Below are 21,427 nucleotides of genomic sequence, written 5' to 3' on the forward strand. Positions count from 1 at the left end.
TCTATGGCCACCAGTGCCAAGGTCTTATTGGTCTATGATACGGCGTCCATTATCACATCAGTCGGGTCTTCGACACCCTTTCCGTATCCGAATGTGCGATAGTATTCCTCCTTTGCTTTCTCGAACGGTTTGCAAGAGTTGACAGAGCTCCCCTTCAATAGAAAATTAACGTTAGTCTTGATTTTGGTTATTGTCTTCGTAGTCATAATGAACATACACTGTTGCTGTTAGAGCAGCACATAGGTCTGAATTCAGGTTCGTTGCAGCTATCAGGTGCCTCGCTTTCCTCCATAGGTCGACCTATGAGACTCATTAGTTTTGCTCATTGAAATATAATGATGATTCTTCCAATAAATTGAAAAAGGCTTGCGCAGAGATATTGACATACATTGGAATGATATAGCCGAGCTGATTTGAATGCCCCCAACAATTGGCACAAGCTCACCTAATGGCTTGATGACAGCGTCCCTTGAGGCATCCGCTAGAGACATGCAACACTGCTTATGCTGACTCTGAGGGCAGGAATAGGGACCGACAGGGGCGATTGATGCAGATGGCGATGCGGAAGAAGACGCGTGACTAGCAGCACTGGCCGATTGTATAAGAGGCTTCGTTGGTGTGGGCATCGGAACGGCAGGATATTCTTGATGAACAGGGACAGCGGAACTGATGGCGCAAACACCGAGTGCAGTTATAAGAAGTTCAAGACGCATTTTGAAGTATATTGTCCCAGGCAAATTCCACTTGATGAGATGAATGAGTGTATGGTTTGATAGTTCTCACTTGGCGTGTATATCCGACGTTCTATCCGAATCAAAACCGTTCGTGCAGGCTGGTATCATGCAAAAGAGTGAATAGAAGGTCAGTATTGAGAGAGAATCAAAGGAACGACGAGAGCTGGGCGGTATTAGGCCGTCATTGGTATCGACAATGTTGCTTGATGTCGACGAGCTGGGCGGATGAGTTGAAGGGAAAGCCAAAGTCCCTTTGTTGACAACGATTCGAAGGCCGAAGGGAGATGCGTCGTAACGAAACTGAAAGCCCTCGCCGAAGGTGTATGGACCTCGCCTTGTTGCGGCCTTTTTTCTCCCTTGTCTTGTCATTGGCCCTTGTTTATCCCGTTCTGATACCCTAGGATTCCAGGAGTTTCACCCCAGTTGAGAGGGGCAACAATAAACGTGTTGACCACTCAGAGAGTCCTATGAAGTACATGGAATGTAGATACCAAAGAACAGGGCCATGTTGGTGTTCATGTGGGTTCAATACAGCCTCCCGTGAGATCTACTTGCTCAACGTGGGAAATTTGAATTCCTTTGTTTACTGCCTCAATTGATATAGACATTACACAGTGCATTGGTTGAGCACTAGCAAAGGAAAACACGTACTTTTGCCAGTACTCAATGTATCCCTCAATTTTGATTGATTCAAGCACGATAAAGGAGCCCACGATCTTTGGGGTCTTCCACCTGGGCAATGACCCTGATGCAAGGGGTATGGACAGACCTCAAGAATGCGAAACCTCCACACCCAAAGGGCCTTTGCAATAAAGGGATAATTTTCTTATTGTGTTTGTGCTCTAATTGCGTGTGCAGGTGCCCCGGTACTTCACTTCATTCATCCTGTGGCTGGGACTCGGTTTCCAATAAACCTTGAGGTACAACTAGCAGTGTTCTATAGATCCGTTTTCAATTTATCATGAAGGCAGTGACTTCATTCATGAGAAATTAACAATACTATGCATTAGTAATGCCCTGTTACCAGGAGGTAGTATCTACTGAGAGGTAATAGGTCTTGGGAAGTTCCAGCAAGTCCGCATCTACTATCGCGAATTTTATTCAAATCCAAGTTTGCCATCAGTCTATGAAAGTCAGTAAAACCTGTGGTCCACGATGTACAACTTAATTCCGAGGACTTCATACTGATAGTATACTCACTGCCAATTTTCAACTTGCAGTTATCACCATCCAATGCCCATCTGCAAATCGACATTTCGAGTACGTCAGACGCCATTATGGAATGTTCGTTGATACTTCCAAGCTCAGAGATTGGCTTTCTAGCACACTCACTAAACCCCTTTTCGTAGTACTGTATGTTTACTTAAATTCCTCAATACTATGAGCGAGTGGGGCAAGTTCATTGATACAGCCGGAACACTTCTCTAGAATGGATCATATCTACAATTCTACGAGAAAACACATAAAAGGTGCTAAACCTATATTTAAACAGTACAAAATCCTGGCTAACCTGTCGTATTCGTTGTATAAGTTGTCAGCACCATCCAGTGCGCAAGTTGCTGAAGTTGGGTGTCATCAAGTCGTTAAAAAAGGTCGCCGAATTGTCGTAAAAGGTCGATGTACACGTTGGCAGGCCGATGATAAATCATAAAAGCAAGCAGGACACCCACTGTAAAAATAAAGAAAAAGAAAAATGCAAATGACAACGTTCGCTTCGCTGAACACAAGAATAATCAAAACAGATGTGATGTACAGCTTGCCATAACTCGCAGAGTCTGTGGCAAGGGGATATTGATACAGGGAGCCGTTTAGGCCCCAGAGAAAGCATTGATGGGTGAATGAAACATCGTTTGTAGTTTGCATCTGTCTTCGAGACGAACAACGCTGAACCAGTGATAACAGCAGCAGGAAGTTGCCAAGAGACGACAGCGACTGTGGAGAAGTGAAGGGTAGATGTGGGTAGGGTAGGGTTGACGATCCAATTGGGACGCCACCTTTTTTTTTGCGGGTTTTTTTTGATGTGTTATTTGAGATGGTGCAGAGGAATGATGCCTTCTCGCCTTGTTGACAAGCCCGGCCGTTTACTCGGGAACAGTCGACAAAGACGAGGAACAAATCATTATCCTGCAAAAGGGGGTGAATGTGTAAGATGTTCATAAACAGGGCAGGGGTAAGGGGGGGGGAAGAGGTAGTATGTTGAGTGAGTGTAAAAATGGGAGTACTTCGTTTCACAGTGACTCGACTCTTGTCTGAAACACGGGAAGACTCATGGCTTGAAAATGCTGTGCACGATGATGGAAAGCAGAATTGAGCATGCACTCTAAACTCCGTTAAAAACTCCGTCTCCGGCAACATCATGAGAGCTGTTGATGCAACATCGAACTCCGATAGAAGATCGTCGAACAGAGGCCAGATGCGGCGGGAATGTTGCCGGACGGCTAAAATGATGAAAGTCAGCTACCATGAACTCACATTGTCATTAATGATCAATCTTACCTTGGGAGCCACTTCACATTAGTAGCGGGAAGGCTTGGCCTCATTAGGGCTAGATAGCTGGCCAGTACGCTTCAAAGCCTGGTCCTGCGCGCTTGCAGAAGTGGGAGGAGGACCGTTGGCCCGACGAGCAATGGAGCCATTGTTGGAAGTTCCAGAACTTCCACTGTTGCCGCTGTCACCACTACTTTGGCTGCTGCGGCTGCTAATGCCGCTTCCTTGCTGGGGATCATCTAGGTCCACAAAAGAAGACATTTGCTTGTGTGTATGCTCGAGCATAGAGCGGTTGTAGTCCTCGAGAGAGGTATGCGGGTCAACAGCCCGCTGGGCTTGAACGTGGCTGTCAGCAGGAGATCCAGATCCTTGGTCAGCAGTGAACATGCCCTGAATCTCGGATGCGGGCTGCTGCATGTGCGAACTGGCAGTCATGGTGGCAGGCGTCTGTGGAATAGAAGAGTACTAATAGGGCGTTGATTAGCTGGGTTGGACAAGACACTCTTATCAATCCTCTTGTATGAGATGATCTCCACGAAGTAATAGCCCAAAGTACAGACAGATTAGGGTTAGGGTGCCAGTGAAATATCTCCGGCAGTATGGTATGAGGCAGGGAACTAGCGGAGAACCTGAGAAGGGAAGCGCGCTTACCTTTGAAATAGGGAACTACTAGCAGGTTTACTAGTATCAAGGAAGTAGTCCGGGGAAGGGTATAACCACGGAAGGGAAATTATCAAGTGACCACTCGTATAAAACGGAATTCTCGTTGATTGATTGTGGGAATGGGGTGCCTGGGCTCGAAAGAGGATTGGATACGGGGCGGGAGGGGACAGGGTTAGGGCAATTACGGGACTAAGAAGAATCAGAGAACTGTCGAGTTCCCGATTTGATTTATATAGACAGATAGGACATGGGTTGTTCTCCACTTTTCAGCATATGAAATCACCGTGCTCCGTAGAGCATATTACTGTGTATGTACTGTATGTACTGTAATCGTTCGGGGATGGCAAAAGCACGCCGGGGCAGCGGGCCCATGGCCGATGGATCCTCGATGAAATCCATACGACAGAGCCTAAAGTGAAGTGACATCATTGGCTGAAAACTGAGAGAGGGGGCTGGAGGAAGGGCAAGCTGGGCGACATCATAAAAACGAAGGAGGCCTCCACCGACTGCTCGAGCGAGGGTACGGCTGTTGCTGCTGATTGTCGATGGTGTGCAAAAGGTTCAATCGTCATGAAATAACCTATCTCCACATCTGCGACGAGACTGGTGCACAATGAAAGTGGGTAGCATCATTTGTCCTCTGAGAAATGGGACTAAAATGACCCTATGAGGTCACTGGGGAATGCGCGAATGGACCACAGTCGCCGGCTGTATGAGATCGGCGGTGCGCCAGACCGGTCCCCTGCAGATCTTCGTCTGACGTCTGGCGAACGAATCATCATCTTATTGAATGGACGCCTGCGAACGTCGAGGCCCGTTTCGCCTCTGTATCGTCCCGAGATAGGTCGTCCGTGTAAAGACAACGGAACACAAAGTGGATATATTGTGGGGATTTTCGCAGTTTGCGGTGGGTCTTCAACAACTGCGCTAGAGCTTGGGGTAGACAAGTCGACCCAAAATGATAGAAATTTAGTTGACGGGACGATCATAAGCTGTGACAATATTGTTCCCCATCCTAAAATCATCCATTATTGATGAATTATGACCACAAGAGTTGGTACGTATGAGATACATTCGAAGAGATGAGGTTGTGTAAAGAAAGGAAGTCCACTACTGAGGCTCGGGTGTGGAGTCAGCCATTTCGTCATCGCCCTGGAGTCGGGGCGATCCGAGCATCGATTCGGCATGGAATCGTTAAATTCTCCACAAGACAATGCTAGACTGTTGTTGGGTTCATTTTGACTAGAAGCTATTGTACAGTTATGGTTAGTACATCTTGACAACCCTTTGTATCCTTTGGTAGTTCTCCATAGGCCAAAAACAAGGTGTATATACTATTGTATACCTAAATTACTATACTACTTCTGGTAGATATGGGTTCGAACGTATATTCTTTGGATCGAAGAAAAGACCGATTCAGACCCCTGTCCCGAGGACACGAGAAATGAGCGAATGGATATTGTGGATATGTTCGACAAGCGACAGCCAGCCAGCGTTGCGCAAATCGAAAAGACCCAAAGGACATCATGAATATGCCTCAGGCAGACAAGGCACCTGACGTCAGAAAGCCCTGGTTCAATTTTGTATGCAGCGACAGTTCTTCATGTTGTCAGTATAAAGTATACCAGTCAAATATTCGAATCTCATCAAAATATCACATATCTGTTCAGTACTATCTCCTCTACTCATAATACTATATGTAGACAAATGATTCTCAGGCACAAGAATAGCCAAAGTAAACTGGATACTGTAGACTGTCGAATAATGGATATGCTGGACTAATTGTAACTGGATACTAATTCGAGTGGTCCTGCCAGCATGCATGGATGGGAGCCGAGAATTTAATGGGCCATAAGCTTTCAAGGGTCTCCTTCTCTGTATAGCAACTGATACTGTAGACAAAACGTCTGGTGGAGACGAAAATCTCAAAACCAGGGGTCAACGGGGAACAATACCAAGTGTCGGAAGATCGTTCATTTGCCATCGCAGCGGGGGAGGCGACATGTGTCTCGTGCAAGCCACCCCCGAGTGTACATCCACTAGTATGTACATCTATACACTAGGGATTCCGAGAGGATCTCAACAGAATTCTCCACCAAATACCTATCGATGTATGTACTATTGTATGTAGTCCGTAGCTCGGAAACAGAGAATGGGTTCCAAATGGTCCAAATGAAGACTACCGAGAAGTTCTCCATCGCCTTGGCCAAACAGATATGACGGAGGCTGAGACCCATAATTAGCGACGTCAGTGCTCGCAGAAAATGATCATCTTCGCGAACTACAATTCACCAGATGTGGAACTCTGATGAAATAGAGACAGCGATCCGATATTTCATACTGTGCAACCCAGTCATCTGAAAAAAAGGGTCAAAAAAAAGCTTTCATGATCGTTCTAGAGGAGTTGTAATAGTTTGTATTTACTAGGAGCATGAAGCGAGTGCCACATGTCATCTCGCTGCCGTCACTAGCGATGACTATGATATCAGCCCCGAGACATTCTTTGTCATAATGTAGTTCAATTAAGTCGTAAATTAAAAAAGTTTCTTTTGGAGGAGGTTCTATTCGGTGAAGGTCAGCCCATCGTAAGACTCCGTAGCGTATGCGAACATATCTCAAAGGGTCTGATCGCTGCACAGCGTAAGAAGCACCTACTGTATGCTACAGATACTTTTGATGCAAAATTTGTCATGCATGGAGGAAGCCACAGAGTGCTTCCCCGTACGTACGTATGTGTGAGTACTGTACTGTAGCTCATGTTATCCACAATTGATATGATATCTCCGAAGAACGTACACCTATCTCGATAATCTATCTTGTTACGATGGCAACACAAAATCTCCAATCCGAAATATGCGCAGTATCAAGCTCGCAGCATCAGTCCCTAACTTGAAGTCATCAACCGCGGACTCCTACATAGTAGCGTTGCAACACACCGATTCAAGAGGCGAATTTGTCGATCCCAGAAGAAAAAGAAAATGGAAAAAAAAAGAAAAAAGAAAAGGTAACTGTTTTTCTCCTAGCCGAGTACTCCGTCCGTTACTGTTTTACGCCGATGATATCACTTCCCCTTTTCCAGCCTCAACGGCGACATTCCGAATGGATGCGCAGAACAGCGACTAGTATTCGATGAAGGCACTTAGCGTATTACAGTAATCGGTGTCTGAAAGATGCTGGCTCTGGAACATACAGTATGAACACATTGCTCAACATTTGGAATGACTGTTGCCAGCATAGTCAAACGTCATGCGATGAGTTGTGCTGGCCTGGCCTGCCAGTTCTATTACCGACCCCTGTTGCATCATAGGCCCAGAGTACAGTAGGGTGCCTTCAGACACTGCTCTCGAGATTCATGTTATTACACTGTGCTTGAATGCTGCACTGGAAGTTTGCCTGGTTCCTTGCGATTGCAGGATGGTCCTGATTTATTTGGGTTTGACGTCGGTCAAAGAATTCCCCAGGGCTCCACGGTTCATGAAAATATGGCCTAGAACAAATGGACATACTGCGAAACCTGTTTTTGCTATATCGAGTCAAATGAAATCTTGTGACAGTGTCAACTGGCAGTCTGTACCTTAACTCACCGACTAATTTCCTTGACAGATATCTCGATACCTCCGATTTTCCTCAAGAGCATCAGTTTACCTGCGATGATGCCGGTTTCAAGACATCTAGTGGCGAACTAGTCCCATCTCTTCTCGGTCTGGACTTCATGATGACGCCCAGAAGATGGTAGGATGGGATAACAGGATGACAGTGCCACGAAGACTTTCTGAAGATATACCAGATCCCGGTTTCAATCCCTGTTTCCAGGTTAGTAATGATTGATTCCCTGTGACTGATTGTGCTTGACATCAACCAATGAGGCAAATGATGGAAGTCGGTGATAGGATCACATCGTGCGACACGAAAGTGATCAACATACTAGCCTCGAATTCGTTAGGCTCGACGTACTCACATCACAAGACGCCAAACAGACGTATACAGTACTTCCCCATCTCTACGAATGTATCAGTGAATCACCATCTGGACTATCACTTGCACCTCGACGTTGTAAAACCTGCTACATTACACACCTTCGTCGCTCTTCGCGCCCGCCGGAATGTCCAATAAAGATAGAATGTGCTTGTGGAGTACGTATGTTTGAAGGGCACAAATGATCTCTCACAGAGAGTCAAGCGAGAGGTCATGGAAAGAGAGAAACCTGTTTTCAATCCAAGGATGTAAGATTTCTAGCCTATGGCAACCCTAAGCGCTGATACATTGAAGTGGACGCCAATGTTTTTGGAAAATAAAAAAAATATGCATCGTATTATAGACTTCATCATGCTCATCACACATAACCTGTTGGAGAATGTTAGTAAGTGTGCTTGTTGGGCGTAGCAAGACGATGGGGAGAAAAGAGATTGGCCATTATTCAGCTGCAACGGTAGCTCTGAATGGCGAGGCCTATTTCTGATAGGTACGTACCCTTCCGAGCGCCCTGGAAAAAGAAGCGCACCACAAAGACCTGCAACGCGGCCATCGACACCATCATCAAACCCTCGATCACACTAAAGTTGAAGATCCGACGCTCGGTGCTGCGCACGGTACTGAAGTTGCGGTTCTCACGGGTACGGAAGTACTTCTGGTTCCGGGAGATGGTCGACAATTGCGCAGAGATCTTATAAATGGATTCTTCGAGAGGAGGAGGTTTGCTCAGGGGTGGCACCCTGGCGGGAAGGAAGCTGGGCGCGGGATTCGTTCTCAACCTAGGGGTACAATGTTAGCCGGTTGAAGATATTGGGCGAGAGAAGGTTGTAGGTGGGGATGTCCGGGGTGCGGTTGTTTGTTTTGTGTTTCTGCGGGTGTCACATACAGCAATCTCGAAGTCAACCATCTTCTCGGCAAAAGTTGACATTTCATTGTTGAAGCAGAAAGAGTATTCGCCGTTGCTCTGGGCAGTAAAGACGTGGTCACCCTGTCGTTCCTTTGTACCATCCAGGACGATCTTGCCGCCTGGTGCAGTCACGGTGTAGTCAACATCGAAGGAGCCACCAGATTGAACCTATTCCAAAAAAGACGTCAGTATTTATCAATTGTAATTGTCAATTGCGAAACATGCTGAGGAGCAAAGTGTCAGAGGAGCAAGAGACGGACCGCAAAGTAGAATGCCACCTTGGCATTAGCTTGTTCGACATTGGTGTAGAAGCATGCCTTCTCGTTCGCCTCAAGTCGGTAGGTTAGGGCAGTGGCAGAGACAGAGGATGCCAAGGAGGCCAACCCGGCGAGGAGTGCAAACCGCATTTTGGTACAGGATAATTGTCAATGTTGACGGTCGACGAAGGAGACAATCGCGTGTCAGGAGTTCGGGCCAGTTGGAGGTCGTCCGGTTTGCACTGTTTGTATTTAAAACATACACACTAACCGCATTTGGCTAGATATGGTCAGGGCATTCTCAACTTAAACTATTTACAAAGTGAGTAGATGACAATGAATTGGATTATTTGGAAGTGAATGCTCTTTAGCTAGCGATTGACGACCATGAGTATCAAAATTGATACTATCTAGAAATTTGGACATAATTGTACGCCCTTGGCTAAAGGGCTAATAGAATACCCTCAAAATCAAAGACAAACTCAACGCTTGCATTTGTATCTCTACTCCGACTATGGGACATATAAATTTGTTCTTTGGGATGGGGAGGAAATGGCGGTAGACAAAATAAAAGAGAAAATAAAAAGACCATGAATGGAAGGATTGAAGAAAGTGAAGAGAAATAAAAAGTAAACATAAACATTGCATCAGGTTGTCACTGCTCATGTACCGAATCTGCAGTATCCAACCCTCCCACAGAAACCCCGCTGCGCCGCTAAACACTTTATCGAATGAAGAAACTCTCGCTCTTACCCCAGAAGCCGCGAGATTTGCCAGCATGGTCGAGTCCCAGATAATCATCAGAACCGGCCATGTCGGAGAGAATGTCGTCTAGAGATTAACGGTTAGCTTCGCTTTCTCTTATGCCAGTATTATATGAGGGAAAGATATTACATACCATCTTCAAGGTATTTGGGAGTAGAGAATGAGGCGCGTGGAACGACGGCGAACTTGATCTTCTCGAAAGGTTTGCCCTTGATGCCGGTTCGCTTCGACAGGCGCTCCTTGGTCTCTTTGAAAATCTCTCCCTATTCAGTATGTCAGTAAACCATTGTCTCCCGTTACCATGAAAGCGGTTGGGAAAGCGTACCTGCTTAACAACAAATTTGAACGGAATACCGTGAGTGCGTGCAGGCTCACGGTCGAAGTTGAAGGCGCCAATAACACGGTCATCCGCCTCCATGTTGAGCTCTTCGGCCGGGATTTTCTCCGCGTAGAGGGTCGAATACTCGTTGATAGACGAAACACTGGAGTCTTCGCGCAGTGTCTTGTAAACCTTTCCGCTGTGCACCTCGAGCAGTCTGAGATCTTCCGCACTCTCGTCCTTGAGGTTGGCCTTCTTTTGCAACGCTTCAAGAAGCTCGGCGACAGTTCCATTACGGGACACAAGAACTTCAACATTTTCCTCTTTTGAGATGCCCTCCGGAAGAAGGGTCACCTTCAGATTCTTTTTGCTCTCGTAGTCACTCAGGCTCATGTCAAGGATCTCGTAGTAGAGAGCATCTGATCGATGCATGGAGTAGCCATAGGTTCCATATTGACCGCTAAGAATTTGGCTCAGGGTCGAGTTGTTGGAGCGCTTCAAGAACGCCTTAGGCTTTCCGGTGGTAGATACCACTGGTGCGAACCGCAGATGAGTGGGCTCAACTTGCAGGTATTCGCCAACCTTCTTTGAAACTTGGTCGTAGTTCATCTTCCGATTCAGGGTCAGGGTGAATTCACCGCCCTCCCCATTCTTAATGGGAGCGAATGTAACGTCCATGCGGTTGAGGAGATGGTCATAAAACTGGCGAGCGTCGGGATAAAGTGCACTGGCGGGAATTTCAGACTCCTTCAATGAGCGCTGGAAGGTGATAATGTCGCCATCCTGGATCTCGGACTGTTGGAATGTCTGCTTGGGCTTCATGAGGTCAATCATGTTGTGCTTGATCTCCTCATACAGCGTAAATTCTGTGCCTGCTGGCCAGTTCATTCTCTCCAGAATCGTGGAGGCCAACTCTGCAACTTTTTGATTCTTGCGAACATACACGGACCCAATTCCGGACAAGGTCTGAGTCGCGACATCAAAGTTCTTCAGGAAAACTAGGATTGTGTCTTCGAGCCAAGGTGTTGGTTGGCCATCAGGGCCAGGCGTTGCAACCTCCATCCAAAGTCTGAATTGGCCCCCTTTTGTACCGAACTTAGTATATGCTTCCTCCACAGTCAGGTCGGAGTCACGGATGACTTGATCGGGACGAGTGGTTTTGTTCTGGCGATTAACCATAACCCAGAACCGAATTGCGTCCTCTTTGATATTGTGCTCCTCGGCAATATCCTTTGCGAACTCGCTGATCTTCTTGGTACGAAGAACGCGGTATTGCGCAGGCAAGGCCGGATCATCTGCAGGGAGATCTGGGCTGAAAAGATCAAATCCATGGTGCGCCTGGAAAGTTTGCTCTGTGATAACACCAACATTCATGTAGAGGTGAGCCTCATCTCTCTCCTTCTTTTTCCGAAGCGCCTCTGCTTTGTCTTCGGCCAGGCGTGTGGCTGGAAAAAAAAAACAAACAATTAGTATTCTCTCCCAAAAAAGAGCATCAATACACACTAAAAAACATACCAATGTGGGAAGGAACATCTTGCTCTTGAATAGGAAGTAGCACATCATCAGATCTCGTCTTTCGAACGTAGACCAACATGTACGCGTTCATGGAGCGCTTGTTGGAGTATGTGCGAGTGTAAGGCTGTCGCACTCCGCCATTCGCATTTTCATATTCACCACCATAGTTCTCTTCCAAAACTTCCTTCTCCGTAACGCGGTTCACACGGTCATCATCAAATCGGTACCAGTGGCCATCCTTGGTAGGCTTCAAGAATGCATAGTAGTGACCAGCGTCCAAACCACCGCTGTGGACAAGTACACCGTGCAACTCATAGATCCAAGGCTCGGACTTGTCGGCATTTTCAGAGAGGTAAGGGGCAGCATCGAACTCCATTGGGAAAACATGTCGGTCATTGACTTTCATCATGGTCAAAAGGTTGAGGTCGTATTCAAAACGCTTAAGGTGAAGGTGGAGGACAGGCGGGAAACTTTCAAAGATGACACCCTTCTTGGCATCTTGCAAGCCATACGGAGGACCGGCATCGTACTTGTTCTCGCCCTCAAGTGTTTCAACCTGGATATAATCCCGGAAACTGTCATCTAGGGTCTTGTTGCCCCGGACATTCAGCTGGATATCCCAGAAATCTTCCACGCGAGAAGATTCATAGTCGACGTTGATACAAGAGATGTAAGTCTTTGTCTTTCCAACAAACAATTGAGGTAGTGCTTTCTCAGCGATTGTACCCTTCATCTTTTCTTCCAAGCGTTCCATGAGCTTCCGGGATAGCTCCTGGACGTCTTGTTGCTCGAATGCTTGGCGGGAGTCCCAGCCAAAAGATGTCGTCAATTCGGTCGTGGAAACAGCGGCATCACTAGTTTGTAGGTTATAGAACAATCTTTGAAGCGTCCAAGCACTATTATCGCGCGATGCTTCCTGGTCGGTAGGGATTTGATATACTGCTTTGCGGAAAGCATTGGTGAAATACAAAGATTGGACAAGTGAGTTCAAGTAGCAGGTAGCGCCTTGATTTTTGAGTCCGACCATGCCGGTCTCTTTTTTGGAGTCATAGCTTTGAAGAAAGATTAGTATCGGCAATCTAAGGAAAGAAGCGTCATGGGGCTCACTCTTGGAAGCTGTGCCAGAGGACACCAGTCGGGTCCTTGACAACACGAACGTAGGCTGTGACATTAGCTTCATCGTCCTGAACCAGCGGGACTCTCTTGTTCTCCCATGCCTCACTGAAGAGGCTTCGAAGGTCGTAGAAACGGGTGAACCCCCAATCTCCCTCGTCAGGAGTGAATCGGTGAGTCGCAACTGGACAAAATGTCAGTTTCAGTTCATCAGGCCACTCAGTCCCAGATTTCCCCTAGATTCTGATTTACCATGAGACACGTAAATGGACGGATCTTTTACGTTGGAAAGAACCAACGCAAATTGCACACAGGCGTACCAATTTTCCGGCGGTTTATCTTCCCAAGCTTGTTCGAGATAGAATGAGGCGTGCTCTGAGTTGTTACCAAAGGGGAAGAAGAGAATGCGCCTGGTCTCGAGTCAGCAAACTATTACGGTCGCTACCCTAAGGATAGTGCTGGCGTCGCAGCAAAAAAAAATGGGTAGTATCAAGATATATCACCCACCAAGGGAACCCTCCACATTTGAAGATCGGGCCATGGATCTTGCGGTCTTGCTTCCTCCAATCCTGAATATGCCATGTATTATAGGTTTCGTCTTCTGTTTCAAGGTCGGGGTTTTTAGGGAGGACTCGGGCCATCATAGCTTCATCTAAGGAACCGCGCGAAGACGGGTCAGCCACAATCTCTAGGTCACAAATGGGGACCAAGCTCATCGGGTCGGCTTGAATGGGAGAAGAACGACCAGCGGAAAGATCACCGGTCGCATCCCAGTCAGATTTGACGGACCGGGAATCGAGAGAATGCTTGCTTGGGGGGCCCTCCGATGGAGGAGGGGAGGGAGATCTGGAGAGAAACATACGGTCGGCGGCCGAGGGAGGAGTAGGCTCATCGGAACCAGGACTCGAGACGACAACATCTGTAGTTTTCTCATTGGGATATTGGTCATACTCGTCGACGAGCATCTCATTCTCCGCGAGCTGGGATCAAACGGTTAGATCTGCAATGACGACACAAGAGGGGCACGGTCGGCAACGCACGTTTTCCATAACGAAAAGGGCCCTCCCGTCCAGCCGGAAGGCGCCTGTTCGGAATGGAGGAGAAAAAGATAAGAAAAGGAGGGAGGAGAAAAAGAGGAGGCGGTGGGGGGGACGAGAGTGGGTGAAAATGGGGGGAGAAGAGAAGAGGCTCAACAAGGACTCCAAAAGGAAAAGGTTGTTGTGTCGGGGAAGTTGGAAATTCTAAAGAGACGAAAGCCCGGCGGGAGCTAGCGGTGGCGGAGCCCTCGGTAGCTACAAAGAAGACTTACAGTTAACAGTTAAAACAGCCCTGTTTAACCCACTGCACTCAGGTCTTTGTTGGTGATTGAGAATGGCAAATAAAAGAATAGATATTGAATTTTTATTTATTTATATTTATTTATATTTCTTTTGGCTAGAATAAGTGAGTCTTACACATAGTTGTCGACGAGGGATACTGGTAGCTAGTTTTAAGCAACATGGTAGTTAGTTGGTTATGGTAACAGGTTTTTGCATAGAAGCTTTGATATTGGGGAATCTAGAAAAAAAAAGGTACGAAGTAGTATTGGTTTATTGCAATTTAATATTGTTTGAGTAATCAAGATGCATTTAATCAACACGAAATATTGCTAACTTACCTGTATCTAAATCAATAGGGCACTCTATTCCATTTCCATAGACTGGCTCTTCTAGATCAGATTCTTCACGAGCTTCCCGCAATATAAGCAGGGCAAGCAAGTATTAACTACGTAGTCAGGAGTGAACCGGGATCAGGTCCCACATACTCTCGGAAGTGAACAGACACAGTAAATATAGAGAATACTATTGTCTGATCCAGCACGACATCTAATTTTACCATGAATCATACGATAAAACAATAAAGCAACTACGTACTTTAATAGTCAACTAGTTGACTCAATCTATACTTCTCCTCCACCCTCACCGCCCGAGGCACAGCACATGCTACAAAACGGTCACCGGCACTGCCCAACTTCTCCAGTTCAACAACCTCTTGTATGAGTATCTGTTTTCCTCTTTATATGGAGCACAATGCTGTCAAGTCGCTCCACCCAAAGGCTGACACAATGTGCTCCTAAACGTTTCTATTCAGGAGGCCCGCCGCCCTGGCGCCCAGTCTCCGCTCTCGATGAGTATGACTCCAGCATCTCGGACTCTCTGACTGTGGTCGTGTGCCGCCCCAGGCTAACATTACGCGATTGACAGATGGGTTGAACGCCAGATCCGGCCGATTAGTCTTCGCCAGTTGACTTTCTTCGGTCGTACCTTAACGGAACCCCGTCTTATAAGCTCCGCAAATTACGTGCGGACGGAGCTCCCCACCCGGTATGTCGCGAAATCCTGGAGATTTGAGGCAACACCCGCACTCCGCATACTACACCTGACAGCTCCGGCAAGGGATCCATTCAATGTGAGCTAATGGGAACTCCTCTTTTCTTCCTCCAAAAAAACAGACTTGCCCATCGTCTCCGCGATATACAGCAGCTGCCCTACGTGATTGTCTCCAACCCGCATCTTTCTTTGGTCTACGAATTATACTATAAAGCTTTTGAGCGATTTCGGGTAGTTCCTGAGATCTGCAGCCTCGACGATAATGATCGATTCTGCGATATACTTCGCCAAACTCTCAAGGAGCATCTAGTAACCATTCCCAACCTCGCAATGGGTGTACTCGAATGCCAGGGTCTCATGCCACCGGACGATATGGACCGTTTTATGAATACTTTGCTACGAGCAGTATGTCTCAAACTAGCCTCGATCTCGGGAAAGAGAAAACAAAAATTCAACTGACCCGTCTACTCGAATAGAGAATCTCTCGCCGAGTCATTGCCGAGCAACATCTTGCTCTTACCGATACCTTCAACTCGCCATGGCACTTCCCCGATTCTCACGAGCGAACCGATATGAATGCAGACTTTGTGGGTGAGGTATTCCTCAAGTGTAAAGCTAAGGAGGTGGTAGAGCGATGTGGAAAAGTTGCGCAGGAACTCATGCGACAGACCTCCCAGTCGGCCCAGATCCCGGCTATAAATGTCCAGGGCCACTTGGAGGCCACTTTTCCGTACATTCTCAGCCACCTCGAGTATATCATTGGTGAGCTCCTGCGTAACTCGGTCCAGGCAGTTATTGAAAAATATCATGACTCCCCCAATCCACCGCCGCCCATCCAAGTGCTGGTCTGCGAAACCCCACAGCACGTGATTCTGCGCATCTCTGATCAGGGCGGCGGCATCCCACGGGAGATCCTCCCTTATCTGTGGTCCTTCAGTAAGGGACCCCGCACGCAAACCCGACTGGAGAACTTGGGCAAAGTACCCGCCATGGCTGCGACTATGCAGGAGCTCAAAGTATCCGAACGAGAGCGCAAACATAATCGGGAGACTTGGCACGAGGGATCACTCGATACCTTGACCTCGCGACATCCTAATCTCCGACTAGGGATGGGTTTACCTATGAGTCGAGTGTATGCAGAGTATTGGGCTGGTAGTCTTGAGCTTCATAGCTTGGAGGGTTACGGGGTAGATGCATTTCTGCAGATCTCCAAGCTGGGCAACAAGAACGAACAGGTGACTACACGAGCGGCCATCGATGCTGTGTGAGGGATGACTCTAGCATTGTACTGTAGACCCTCTCCACGTCACCTGCTCATCCTAGCTCTTTCCTAACCCTCTCATCTCAACCCAGTATCCTTCCCTCAAGGCTACTAGATACATCTGTTTGTATATCTTGTTTCTTCAGGGATTTGCCCAATCTTTGAGGAACCACTAGTGGCTGGAATGACGTCACACTCAGCCCTATCGGCGGGTTCGCTGTGGACTTTTGCGAATCAACCCACTCTTCTTCAAACACAGCTTGACCTTGTGTCGTGCTGACGTCTTGTTTGTCGATCATGAAACGTCTGAATTCTGCCAAGGACGATAATATTCCTATTTATATCTTCCTCCTTCTCTTTGCCATCCTTCTGCTCAGTTTTCTGGCAACCACCGACTTCTTCAGCTCTGACTCTTCTAAACGCCCTCGTGATCCTCATATCTCTTCACAGTAACAACAACAACAGCGATCAAGATCATTTCGTCATTTCACTGTTCCCATCATGGCTGGAGCCTGTTCAATGCTGTGTTTGATCATCATCACCATCTTCAGTACGTATCTCTCTCTTCATTTACATTTACCTGTCTCTCTTCACATTTCTCTCCGCTCGAACTCTCTTGTCTCTCCCTGCGAGATCTGCAAAGTAGGACAAGAGCTGCCCACACGCCTTGCTGCTTGGCACAAATCCACAAACGAGAGATCCGCCAAGACTTTCTGAAGAATTACAAACTTACGATTCTTGTAGTTCCACCGCTGGGTGTTTTCCTCATTTCCGGCTGTGGCGTTGATTTTTGGATCAACGTACTGCTTACGATCCTCGGGTAAGCTCTAGATTTATACATCCATTTATGGTTCTTGTAACACAAAGCTAATCGCGACTTCTATATAGATACTTCCCAGGTCACATTCATGCATTTTACCTCGAATACGTCTATTATCAGCGTAAGGGTCGAGATCCCTTAACTCGCGCCTCGCAGCGTCCGGCTCCTGGTGTTTACTCGGAACGCATCCAGAATGGCGGTCATCACTCGCACCACCCTCCCCCTCAGAATCCTCAGAATTATCAGAACTATGGCACCGCCTAAGCTAGTCTTTCCAGCTCAGAATCGGTTCGCGTAATTCCAATCCCCCCCCCCCAGACGAGACCGCTTCAAGCGACCTATGCTATGTATTCGGCAGTCTTTTCCCTCTTGTGCTCGCTGTGACAGGCTGTTCATTCTCACTTCTTAACTTATTGAAGCGGTCGCATTATCACTATCTATACCAAAATAGAATGAAACTTGGTATACTTAATTCGCCACAAAAATCCCATTTGAAGGAGTTTGGTATTCTTGTATATCAATCTATCTCATCAAAGAACATACCCTAGGGTAGGGTAAAACAAGGCGATGTAATACATTGCAAGTAAAAATTCCAATTCAATCAAATAAAAAAAAAAACAACCCAGACGTCACTCACGAACTCTCCTTACCCTGGGTCTCACTCTTTTTCTGCTTCAATGCCGGAAAGTCAAATGCCTCACTATTTACAATAGTCCCGTCAGTCCTAGGCACCGCCCCAGTAGCAGGAGCCCACCACAAAGCCCCGACCCATGGCTGCACATTCCATCCAACAGAAAGAGTAACATTCTGACGCTCCGCAAGACGACCCGTAATATCACTAATCTGATACTTAGCCTTTTGACCACGCAGTCTCAAAACACCGGGCTCAGACTCGGTCTTGGCACCCTTTTTATTCTTCTCCGCGACCTTGCCCTTGGCTGTATTCCGCTTGGCCTTCTTGCTAGTTACACCGGTGATGGAGGCAGGGAGGTGCGGGATGACTTTCGCTTTCAATGCGTCGAAGGAGTATGGTGAGGGAGTAGCTGGAATGATGGAGTCCCAGATAATGGATTCCGACTGCCGAACTTGAGAATCTGGCTTATCGGATGAGGAATATGTTGCGTAGACGTAGACGAATAGTTGTTTGGTATTCCAGTTGAAGAGTGGGCTTAGGTCTGCGTCGAGGTCGAAGCGGATTTGAGCGTATTCTTCGCGCTTGGCTGAGTAGTAATGAGGTCGACCCTTGACACTGGAGATTGAGGAGACACGATTAGCTTCATTCTTCTCTTGAGAATGGGTATACTATTTTCATCTTTCTTTTTTGGGCGCTTGTTTGTCTTGCTGGCGCGCATGGTACACTTACACCTGGACGTTTTTCAGCTGTACAGAGGCTGTCGTGGCATCTGTGGGAAATAGGAGAGTTGACAGGGCTGCTAATCCTGCTACCACCAGAGCGACGGTGGTAAAGAAGCCGAAGACGGCCTGCGCGCGGTTGAGTGAGGAATGCATTGCGCGTGGGGAGGTGTTGAGTCGGAGTTCGCAGTGTGGCCCCAAGATGAAGCCACCTGGGCGTGTTTGGTTATCGATAAGCGGATATACTCGATTGGATGTCCAATAAACTATGTACGCAGGGGCCAATTTCAGTCCACTGAACACATTCTATGTACTATTACTATGAAGGATCGAGTATAATTTGGGAACCTTTCTCGCTACTGCTCATACCTATTCTACTCTTAATTACGAGAACATTTAGTAAATGTCCGGAGTATTCGTTTCATCCGCATGGCATCAGCATCTACATCAATGTTCAAATCAACAATGACACTTAATTGTATAGCGTAGATCTTCTAAGTGCATTTTGACAGATTTACCTACGTCTAGTTATAAGTAGTAAATATTGCTATATAGGTATGTTTCCAAAGAGTATCTGATTTAACATGAACGCTGCAAATTCTCGCTCATAACGCGAAGTCTTAATTCCCCAATGTAATCGTCGAGCCATTCGAACATGAAGTGTACCCTCACAAAATCCAAGTATTAATGTCTAGAGGGCACTTCATTCATCTCATATCCAGACCGTATCGGAGAAGCTTCCGAGTCAATTGACTTGTTAGACTTCGCTTTCGCAGAAGACGATCGTTCTTTTAGTTCAGACCATCTTCGACCCATCACAACTCCCGGGTGACCGGCCGTCAGACAGAAGCAAGAAATGGTAATCATAGCACTCTCCAAAATCATGAGTGTAATCTCATCATTAGCGAGATTACTGTCGAATCCACCCTGAAGCTCAGCAACACGAAAACACGATCGGATGAAAATAGTGAGAATAGCCCCGGCAAGACCTGGCGTCAAGTTAGCACCGACTAACTCGAGTATCAAAGTTACTTTTGTTTTAATAGGCAGCAAGATTACTAACCAAAGAGAAATACTTTCCACTTCCATCCACTTCGGATAGTTCCGAGAAATGGGTTTCTCATATCTTCTGGAGCCTTGCGCACTCGCAGGGCGAACTCCGATGCAAGCACGATGAAGAGGGTCAATGAGGCGACCTGGAAGCCCAATCCAGCAATCATGATGTTGACACCCGTATCTTTGAGACTTTGCTGATCATCACTTGCCATCGATGTGATGGCGCCACCGGCTGCTTGAAGAATTAATGCGATGATATCGCATGTGACGAAGATAATGGTGTATGTGCGCGGACGGATTCTGGAAATGTCCTCTCCATAAACTATTACAATTCTTCCCAAACAGATGTAGATAGCAGCGGTGAAGAAAGCCGGGGCAATCGTGAGACAAATCAGGTATCTAACGAAGAATTTTCAGTTAGCTTGCTTCATCTTCGACAGGCTAGCTGAGGCTTCAAGGTTTCGATGGTCTGGGACCTTCACATACACGAGGAACGCATTGAATGAGAATGGATTGTCGTGCATCATTACTCGACCAACGTATCCCACTACTTCACCAACAAGTCCGAAAGACATGGCAATCATGTAGGTCCATGTTCGGTACCACGCTCCAATGACCAGGTGTGATACCAGGAAGAGTGCAAATATGGCAAGGAATAGTATATTTGCTGCGAGATTAGGTCGGTAATTGATATATGCCCATTCAATTGGACATGTATCCAACGAGCAGTTATCCATTTTGAAGGTCGCTCTTCGTTTCCTTTTGCTGCTTAATTTTCTCTCTATACAGCTGAGCAAAGTGTATTTCGTAGTTTTGAAAAGAGTATGTAAATTTTATGTGCGTCTAATTGAATATTCTACATCATCACCGAACCTTCATCCTCTTTATACACTACTAGTGTTAGTAGTAAAAGAAAATAGTAAGCGCTGGGAACTATCCACTCTCAAAGGATGAGGCTATGCTATGTCCGATCTGTCTCATCATGAAGCCCACATCCTGAGATCTTGCAAGTGGACTGTATTGAGCCTACGCGTCTGGGGGCTTAAACACGAAGGAAGCTCTACGATTGGCGCTTTGTATACTTGATGCCTGATCTGTGAATATTAGGGCTTGGCAGTGAGATTGCCAAGAAACGGACTTTTCTCGCATTTCCGACTCCGCGGACCGATCTCCAATATATCTTTACTCCGAGTCCGCGGACACATAAAGTCCAACCCGTATCCGCTGCCTCCCGATTCAAGTGTATGCAGCAGCTACATACATCTCCGCCATGTCAGCTTCGGTGTCGGAGAATATAGGGCGGGTCAGGACGTGTGAAAATTGCGTTCGTGCTAAAATTAGGTGTTCGCGAGCCTCTAATGCGAAGAGTTGTGATCGGTAAGGAATATTCGCGCTTTGGCTGCTTCTATGTCTAGTTCGACTCCAGTTATTGGGGAATACTAAATTGGAAGTCTCTTAAAGATGCCTTCGTCTGAAGAAAGAATGCTTTTTCCGGCCAACAAAAGTTCGTAATCATGATAAGCGGGCGACGTATGTATACTACTAAATTACTCTTCATTTTCATGCAACGACTGGCCAGACTGACACTATCTGATTACAGAAGTCGAATAGGACAACTTGAACACAAAGTTGATCAGATTCTAGGCCAAATTAATAACAGACCCCTTGAAAGCCCTCAGAGGGTCTTTCCATCTCCGCAAAGTGAAGCTTGCGACTCTACTAGTACTCAACATCCATGCGATGTGGTCGGCAAAGGATTGATCACTCATGACGAGGCGAATCAACTGCTTGATAGCTTCCATGAAACAGTACCATACTTTCCTTACGTGCAAATAC

At 46.8% G+C, this 21,427-nt stretch overlaps 8 protein-coding genes across 8 annotated transcripts; 2 read left to right on the plus strand and 6 right to left on the minus strand.

The window, feature by feature from the left end:
• Positions 1-32: 32 nt before the first annotated feature.
• N7469_002796 (uncharacterized protein) lies at positions 33-713 on the minus strand (the record flags this gene model as incomplete). The annotated part of the gene is made up of 3 exons (XM_056641716.1): positions 33-152; positions 218-300; positions 389-713. 3 exons carry the CDS (start codon positions 711-713, stop codon positions 33-35), a joined length of 528 nt encoding a protein of 175 aa, XP_056504210.1.
• Positions 714-3,248: 2,535 nt separating this feature from the next.
• N7469_002797 (uncharacterized protein) lies at positions 3,249-3,656 on the minus strand (the record flags this gene model as incomplete). The annotated part of the gene is made up of 1 exon (XM_056641717.1): positions 3,249-3,656. The coding sequence occupies one exon, from the start codon at positions 3,654-3,656 to the stop codon at positions 3,249-3,251; it is 408 nt and encodes a 135-aa protein (XP_056504211.1).
• A 4,496-nt stretch (positions 3,657-8,152) lies between these two features.
• On the minus strand, positions 8,153-9,170 carry N7469_002798 (p24 family protein; the record flags this gene model as incomplete). Its single annotated transcript, XM_056641718.1, has 4 exons — positions 8,153-8,228; positions 8,355-8,635; positions 8,783-8,931; positions 9,024-9,170. 4 exons carry the CDS (start codon positions 9,168-9,170, stop codon positions 8,218-8,220), a joined length of 588 nt encoding a protein of 195 aa, XP_056504212.1. The 3' UTR covers positions 8,153-8,217.
• Positions 9,171-9,744: 574 nt separating this feature from the next.
• N7469_002799 (ubiquitin-specific protease UBP15) lies at positions 9,745-13,781 on the minus strand (the record flags this gene model as incomplete). Its single annotated transcript, XM_056641719.1, has 8 exons — positions 9,745-9,851; positions 9,919-10,048; positions 10,111-11,549; positions 11,620-12,671; positions 12,727-12,916; positions 12,985-13,142; positions 13,240-13,712; positions 13,773-13,781. 8 exons carry the CDS (start codon positions 13,779-13,781, stop codon positions 9,745-9,747), a joined length of 3,558 nt encoding a protein of 1,185 aa, XP_056504213.1.
• Positions 13,782-14,801: 1,020 nt separating this feature from the next.
• On the plus strand, positions 14,802-16,369 carry N7469_002800 (protein kinase PKP2; the record flags this gene model as incomplete). Its single annotated transcript, XM_056641720.1, has 4 exons — positions 14,802-14,902; positions 14,976-15,095; positions 15,158-15,506; positions 15,578-16,369. 4 exons carry the CDS (start codon positions 14,802-14,804, stop codon positions 16,367-16,369), a joined length of 1,362 nt encoding a protein of 453 aa, XP_056504214.1.
• A 494-nt stretch (positions 16,370-16,863) lies between these two features.
• Positions 16,864-17,446, plus strand: N7469_002801 (YqaE/Pmp3 family membrane protein; the record flags this gene model as incomplete). Its single annotated transcript, XM_056641721.1, has 3 exons — positions 16,864-16,912; positions 17,107-17,182; positions 17,251-17,446. The coding sequence occupies 3 exons, from the start codon at positions 16,864-16,866 to the stop codon at positions 17,444-17,446; spliced, it is 321 nt and encodes a 106-aa protein (XP_056504215.1).
• A 369-nt stretch (positions 17,447-17,815) lies between these two features.
• On the minus strand, positions 17,816-18,691 carry N7469_002802 (signal peptidase complex subunit SPC3; the record flags this gene model as incomplete). The annotated part of the gene is made up of 2 exons (XM_056641722.1): positions 17,816-18,431; positions 18,546-18,691. 2 exons carry the CDS (start codon positions 18,689-18,691, stop codon positions 17,816-17,818), a joined length of 762 nt encoding a protein of 253 aa, XP_056504216.1.
• Positions 18,692-19,219: 528 nt separating this feature from the next.
• Positions 19,220-20,328, minus strand: N7469_002803 (RTA1 domain-containing protein; the record flags this gene model as incomplete). The annotated part of the gene is made up of 3 exons (XM_056641723.1): positions 19,220-19,524; positions 19,599-19,990; positions 20,078-20,328. The coding sequence occupies 3 exons, from the start codon at positions 20,326-20,328 to the stop codon at positions 19,220-19,222; spliced, it is 948 nt and encodes a 315-aa protein (XP_056504217.1).
• Positions 20,329-21,427: the final 1,099 nt, after the last annotated feature.

The sequence above is a fragment of the Penicillium citrinum genome, assembly GCF_028827155.1.
Source record: "Penicillium citrinum strain IBT 23319 chromosome Unknown utg000002l:1.0-3833315.0:1.0-3834789.0, whole genome shotgun sequence".
In the NCBI taxonomy this organism is placed as follows: domain Eukaryota; kingdom Fungi; phylum Ascomycota; class Eurotiomycetes; order Eurotiales; family Aspergillaceae; genus Penicillium; species Penicillium citrinum.